General features: G+C 38.8%; 1 protein-coding gene across 3 annotated transcripts in view; it reads left to right on the top strand.

Moving 5' to 3' along the window:
• The first annotated feature begins 26 nt into the window (after nt 1-26).
• Nucleotides 27-7,606, top strand: part of RTF2 (replication termination factor 2) — a 34,905-nt gene continuing 27,325 nt past the window's right edge. For 2 of the 3 annotated variants that reach the window (XM_080627545.1, XM_080627543.1), the window contains exons 1-5: nt 27-204; nt 835-929; nt 1,030-1,123; nt 1,318-1,457; nt 2,616-2,694. In XM_080627545.1, the coding sequence (XP_080483671.1) occupies nt 136-204; nt 835-929; nt 1,030-1,123; nt 1,318-1,457; nt 2,616-2,694 (477 nt within the window). In that variant the 5' untranslated portion in view covers nt 27-135. The remainder of the gene's footprint in view (nt 205-834; nt 930-1,029; nt 1,124-1,317; nt 1,458-2,615; nt 2,695-7,606) is intronic. The other variant, XM_080627544.1, reaches the window with a different exon arrangement.

Genomic DNA, 7,606 nt, shown 5'->3' with positions numbered 1-7,606 from the left:
CCCTCCCTCTTTGAGCTGCGGCCACGCCCCCAGCCGGCCGGTTGCTCTGGAGCAGCGGTGACGCTCATTGTGCGCGTCGGAAGTGTTTGTGCTGTGAGGTAGCGGACGCGGAAGCGCGGTGGTGCGGGGAGCAAGATGGGATGCGATGGTGGTACCATCCCCAAACGCCATGAGCTGGTCAAAGGACCCCGCAAAGTCGAAAAGGTTCGAGGGGGCGGCGGGAAGCCCTGCTGGGAGTGCGGCCGGGGCTGTCGGAACGGCCTTGTGAGCCTAGGCCCAGCCCGCGGCCTAGGATGAGGCCCTGTGGGGGCATGGTGAACGCCGCCCGGCCCGCTGGGGTTGGCAGCGAGAGTTGCAGTTGTCTGCGGGTACCGCCTGGGATACTGCGTCTATGGCGCTAGTGGCAGCTATAGCGGAGAACTGGGGCTCTCCTGGAGGGCTTTCCGGGTACAGGGTATTCTGCCTTCACCTAGGGGCGTGGTGTCTGATGGTAATGCTTTTAATAGATCCTTTAATAGTGTGTCCAGACCATGGGCCATTTCAGCATTCCATCTTCTGAATTCTGAAAATAAGAAAACTGGGTCAGATGAGGGAGATAGGTCTCCAGTCCCATAATGCAGGAAAAGTTAATAGAGGTAAATTCTCAAAGCTGATAGTGAATTTTGCTTAAAAGTTTTGCTAAAGCTACTTAATGGGTAAGCTTTGAGTGTAGAAAGTAGGTTTGGTGTGATACTTGGGGATTTGATTAATGCTTCAAGTATTACTTGATTTTTATGGTTAAGTAATTTGCAAATGCAAAAGCTATTTTTAAATCATGACTTGTTTTTCCTTCAGGCTGACAAAAATGCTGAATTGGTGGCAAAATGGCACTACTGTGCTCTGAGTCAGGAGAAGTTGCGTCGCCCAATTGTGGCCTGTGAGCTGGGCAGGTATGAATGTTTCCTTATAGACCACTGTAGTAAAAGGTACTAATTTATTATTGAAAGAATAAGAATCAAATATGTTTACTAATTTTTTTTTATATTACAGGTTGTATAATAAAGATGCCATCATTGAATTTTTGTTGGATAAGTCAGCTGATAAAACTCCTATGAAAGCTGCATCACATATCAAGAGCATCAAGGTAAACAGGTTGTGTCAAATAGCGAAGAGTGCCATGAAAGTTAAAGCATGCAACAAGACCTCAGTTTGCTTGTCTTCTTAGCGTACAGTAAAAGTGTTAAAAATAGCAAATTACACTTAAAAAATCTTAGGGAATGTTATCATGGCTTAAGAATGATTATTAAATAGCTGAAGACTTGCATTTTTGTTTTTCAGAATGTAACAGAACTAAAACTTGCAGATAATCCAGCTTGGAGTGGTGATAAAGAGAGTATAAAAGGTGACAAATATGATGACATGCAGTCTGCACGCTTTATATGCCCAGTGGTGGGATTGGAAATGAACGGAAGACATAGGTCAGTATCGAAGTTTCTGGATTTTGCTTTAAAAGTCATTACTGTGCTAAACAGAATATAGAGCAGGTAAAAATGTTTGAATTAATAGTGTTGCAAATCACATGCATGCTCAAGCCTTTGTGGGGAATATTTGTCTTCCTTTCAAAAGGAGGGAGTTGAGACTGCTAAGTGTTCTGTCCTTTCATATTCGAGAGGAAAGATAAAAAGTTAACCCTTTCCTAAATTAATTTATACATGTAATAAAGGAGTACAGATGGCAATGTCTGCAGAGAAGAAGTGACTAAAAGTTGTTTGGGGGCTTTACTGTGTGCATCAACTGAAATTTTAGGTGCTTAAAATGTATTTTTATTGTTGTTTCTCTGTGGTAACTTGCATAAATCTGTAAATCCCTGAAAGTTTTTAAAAAGAACTTAAAACATTATTTAAAATTAAATAGAAGATTTGGAAACTAGATTTTACTTACATAAGAAATTGATAAAATTTTGTCTTTATATATAAAAAGAAGTAACAGAAGACTGTCTGGTGCTGAAATCCTGTTTACTTCTTAGTATTTGATGTCCGAGATACCTTTTTTCATTAAAGGAGAGGAACACATACATACACATAATAGGAAGGGCTGGTTATGTGAGCAGGAGATAATAAACACTTGAGTCTATGTACTGGATGTGCTGGATTCTGTACTGTGAGGATGGTGAGTCACTGGCACCGATTGCCCAGGAAAGCTGTGGCTGCCCCATCCCTGGCAGTGTTCAAGGCCAGGTTGGACGGGGCTTGAAGCAACCTGCTCTAGTGGAAGGTGTCCCTGCCCATGGCAGGGGTTTGGAGCTGGATGAGCTTCAAGGTCCCTTCTAACCCAAACCATCTGGGATTCTGTGACCTGTATCGACCTATAGCAAATGTACAAAACCAAGAGCATTAGACTTGGTAAGATCCACTTGAGAGGTTGTCGTAAACCCATGATGTGTTAACACGGAGAATGAAATAACAAAATGTGTTACGGTTTAATCTATTTAAAGATACTGATGCTTTGATTAGCTGCAAGGATTTCTAAAGAAGTTAGCTGTGTCTTGCTAGCCCATTGCTATGTTGTTTCTGTGTTAAATCGGCACTGCACAGGGCCTCTTAAAAATAATTGTATGTCTTGTCTTCTCTTGGAAGGTTTTGCTTCTTGAGAAACTGTGGCTGTGTGTTCTCTGAACGTGCTCTCAAAGAAATTAAATCAGAAGTTTGTCATAAGGTGAGTTTTTCATCAGCTTTAGTAGCAGTAGGGTCACATCTGACCTCCACAGATAGATACACAGGTACATACATATGAGCATATGTGTATGGAGATATATATATATATATATACACACACACACACAGTTGCATTCACATCCACTATTGTAAAGCTTGTTTGTTTTAATCTGAATTTTGTTGAGGGATGGATGTAACTTGATTATTCAGTGCAGGAATGAGGTGGTTTGGCCAATCTGATGATCTTATAAAAACTAAATGAATCCCACATGTTTTCTGGATTTCTTAAATAATCAGTATTTAGCACAGCCTCATGTTTGCATGTAAATGTTTTCACACACATGGATTCTTCACAATATTCAGAAGGACACTTCTAGAACTAGTGAAGTGGATATGATATAACTTAGTCTGTCATCTTTTCATTACTGGATTTTGATGCACGGGGACAGTGCTAACCACCCAGGAGAACATGTTGTAGTCTACATTTGCTTTGAGCAAAGTTGAAGAGCAATTTGATAGATTTTTGAATATACACTGATGATGTTCTCATTCTGCATTTGAAACCAAGAAGGGACAAGAACTCTTCTAAATGGGATCATGAGGATCTGATTGCTGTGTGTTCTGCTTGTTTATATCCAAAGTGCTAATTAGCAGCATTCCCCCAGCACATTCTATGTTTATGCAGCAATGAGGCATACATAGTAAATGAACTGGAACTAATGAAGAAAAGAAAAAAATTGTGTATTGTACATATGCTAGAATTAGAATTTTTTTAAATTAATAAACAGAATCCTCTTCTGATCCATGCTCTTTCAAAGCACAAAAAAAGTAAATACAGAATGTTGGAATGTTGTAGATTGCCATACGTACAATTTTACTCGTCCTAACCACTGTATTTTAAGAATTGCAGTATCATTTTTGAAATGAAAGCAACCTGAAATCCATGTGGGCTACAGTATTACTCTTTTCTTGCCACCTTCTGTCTGCCAGTGTGTGTGCCCAGATGCCCAGCCCTGGGCACCCCTGCCATGTCTGTGGACATAGAGATATTATGTGACTTCAGAGAGCAGCACGATGAGAGTAGTTAAAAAAGAATTTAACTACTGTATTTGCTTGTTTATGATGTGTTTTCAGTTCTTTTCAGCTAGCAGAATCTGTTTTCACTTCATCCCAGGGGATGAGGTTTATAGGATGGATATAAACTGGAGAAGTGTCAATCTAAGATCTGTGTGCCAGTTCTCCACTACAAGAAAGCTCTTTCAAAACAAGATATTCTTGTGTATTAATTTTGTCTGTGAGCCTACAGAGCAGTCCTGATAGTCTGCTGAATTGTAAACAGCAAGTTTCCCAAAGGACTCTGTCAAACAGATGCTGTAGTCATGCAATGAAAACATTCACCAGAGAATACAAATAACCAACAGCCCAAACAACAGTTCTGCTCATATACCTTAAACTAGATCATCTGAACAAGATAATGAGCATATGTTTACGTGCTACAAGGTGCATATCACAAAATGTGCTTTGTGAAACTAGGAAATCACTTTCCTGTGCTCAGAGCAGAGGGTTGCTCCCTTTGCAGGCTGTCTGGCTTCGCTCATGAGAATGCTTACTACTATGTGGGAAGCCCTGCAGACCAGACAGTTTTCTCACTGCCCAGTTTTCTTCTCAGGATTTTTTCAGTTGCAGCTCATACAAGAAATAGAGCAATCTGTTTGCCCAGTGATACGCAGGTCACAAAATAAGTGTTCAGGAAAAAGCTGAATTCATATAAACATTTAGTCTTGTTCAAGGAAGTGGAAAACATGGAGATGAAGCATTCAGCATTTCTGTAATACTAGGTTTGAAAGGCTTTATGGAATCTAAGTACAGGGGGGATGAAGCAGTCTTTCTGTTGGAGTTCTCTTTCAAAAAAACCATATTTTGCCTCCATAGAAACTTACATAAAGAGCTAACAATATTAAATACATGTATTTATCTGCTTTACTAGAATTGTTAAAAAGACTGTACTGGTATTAGGTCATGGCACAAGAATGAAAGAGGAAACTGGCATGGATGGAGGACTTTTAGTAAGGCAACTGTAATTGTGTGAGGCCTTTTTCTAAGTGACTTACCTCCCTTGGAAGTGAACTTCTTCCTCGCTTCACATCTTAAGTAGCAGTATACTGGAGAATTCAAGTTAAAAAATAACATTGAAGTGTGAAACTCTAAGGCAAGCAGTCAGACACTGTAGCAGTGTTGAGGGAGGCTTTGAAAGGTCTTACCAAAATATTAAACCCCCTGGCCAAAGACTTTTTGAAAGAGCAATGAGAATTTGTTTATGTTGTTTTATGTTGGAGAATAGGCTTGTTAGATGAAGTAAGTGCTTGGGACAAATTCTGAAGCTTCTAACTATTGAGACTGAAAAAGAGCTTTTTTCTAAAACACAGCAACTTATGAGTAGAAAGAAAACATGGAATACTTGTTTACACAGAAACGTAGTTTGTTGGAGCCATGTTTTTGAGGTTTTGTAAAGTAAGAAGGAAAAATGTAAACTCTGAGTACGAAGTCACATACTAAAATGTGCAGGACAATCAGCAGAAAGGGAAACAACTTTGATTCCAGGTAACAGAGTTTGGTGGTATATATTCTGCACAGAAGCCCTGAAGATCAAGAGTTTTCTGCTGCCTCTTGCTTCCTGTTCTTCAGGAAGAATTGCATGCAATGTGGAAATTGAAACCTGTGTACTTTTGAATAGGACATTCTTACCTATTGTTAATTCTCCAACAGACTACTAAATGAAAAGAACAAGCAAGACTGTTTCTACTCTTTTTGTATTTGATGGGATTTTGGAGACTGCAAGATAGTGCTAATCTCTGTTGTTCCATTGATTTTGGTGGGGCCCAAAGTGATTAATGTTTTAGGATTTCTGTTCTTCCATGGCCAATCTTTGGTGCCTGCTTGTTTGGAAGTTGCTATTTGACAAAGTTATGCTTGTAGAAATGATGCAGTAAAAGAAGTACCTAGGAGTGTATGGCATCTATTTAACCTCACGTTTTGGGGTTCAAAAAAGGCACTGTTGCCAATTGTTATGTTGAGTCCCCTGTCTAAGAAGTTACTATTGCTGTAACAGTATGCTAGAGGTGGTTTGGAGATGGGACAGTGGTTATTGAATCTGCAGTGGAAGCCCTTTGGGGAGTCACTCTGGAAGTTAAGGACAAGGTTACATTTAAAAATACAATTCCTTACATCACTTGAAATTTATTTTAGAATTGTTTTCAGGGTCAACAGAGTCTTAATACACACTTGAAGTAGTACCGTAACTATTAAAGTCTGCCTTATAAAACAATCACATGTTTAACTTAGATACAGAGCTATTGAACATGTGCTTTTTGAAACAGAAATTATGTATGCATCTTTCAGATGGAGAGTTAATGTGTGTGCAGTATGTTACAGAGCAGTGTTTCCTTGAACAAAGTCACTTTGATACTGCTCTTAGATCAACAGTCACCAAATGTTAGTAAACATTGGCTGCTGAGATCTAAAAGTTGGTTGATTTACTCATAACACCTACAGAACTCTGTGAATGATTTTTATGTATGTTTAAATGCTTTCAGCTTTTGACAGTTTTATTACTTAATTCGTTTACCATTGTTAGAAGTAAAAAAAATCTCAAGACTATAATGTGGTCATGGTCACTCAAATTAATGTGTAGAATACTGCTTCTTAATCATTGACAATGGGGTGGTTCAATTATGGATTTCCTGGGGGTTTATATATGTAAAATTCTGTTTAAGATACAAAATCCTTTAGGAAAAGTGGATCACACTCCAGTATGGTTGGATTGACCTGGGCAAAGTCATACCTAAATTATATTTTAAGAGGGCTGTCTGTGCAGAAGTTTTTTCCCAGTTTGACTTGTTCAGTTTCTGCAAAACAAGCCCATGTTATACAGCACCTTGTTATTGACTTTATCCTTCTAATTCAGTTCAGGAGTGATGCACAATTGTTCTGTGCGATGATGATGAAAGGTAAAAGCTAGATACTGCATTCGCTGAGCTTTAAAAGACGAACATGGAGTGGATTAATGCTGGTGGTGCCCTTCCGTGGATTGGGAGTGGTTTGGAGATTAATTATGGATATTGCTATGATTAATACATGCTAGACACCCATTAGCTTCACTAATGGCTTTCACAGGGGCTCTCCACAAGGTCAGTGTGAGCATGCTGCCTGGCTCTTTTTTGCCTTTCTTTTTTATCCCTTGTATTTCCTGGCACAAGAAAAGGCATCTCCAGGAGTATTTAGCAACAAAAAAAGTCCTGCATTATACATGAAACTGAGTACAGGCCTTTGGGTTGAGATTGTAAGTTTTTGTAACTAACTAGATTTATTTATTCTGGATAAATAGAAAGACCAGATGGGCTTTCTTTAGGTTAAAGTTCACTTGAAAGAAATTTATGTTTCTGGGAAATTCGTGTGGGAAAATGAGCAGTGCAGTTCCAGGAACCTGGGAATAAGTTTGTCGTAAAAAACTTTCATGTTCTGTTGCTGGGTTATTTATTGATTTGATTTTTTTGGAAAAATGCTTAATCTGTAAGTCAGTTTTCTTGTAAAAATTGATATTTTGGATGCATTTTGAAGCTTACATCTAAATTGCTTCTAGACATGTATTAATAATTTGTATTTTCTAATCAAGTAAGCTTATAAGGAACAGGCTATATTTTATTAGTTGCCATCAGAGTTCAAGCAAAATAACTAGTAGTTTATTTGGGTTTGCTGGAATAATACTTTCATCTGCATTCTTGCCAAAATACTTGTAAAGGGAGATGAACAGTTTGAAACAACTTGTCACAATTCAGGGTTTTCGTAGTCTCTTTCTGTCAGTATCTCCTAACTAAAGACCTTTGGAGTCAGGGTGTAGAGATGGTCTTATAAGA

This window comes from Psittacula echo (genome assembly GCF_963264785.1).
Source record: "Psittacula echo genome assembly, chromosome: 12".
In the NCBI taxonomy this organism is placed as follows: Eukaryota; Metazoa; Chordata; class Aves; order Psittaciformes; family Psittacidae; genus Psittacula; species Psittacula echo.
The sequence above is the reverse complement of the archived record's forward strand: the minus strand, read 5'-3'. Positions and strand labels throughout refer to the sequence as shown.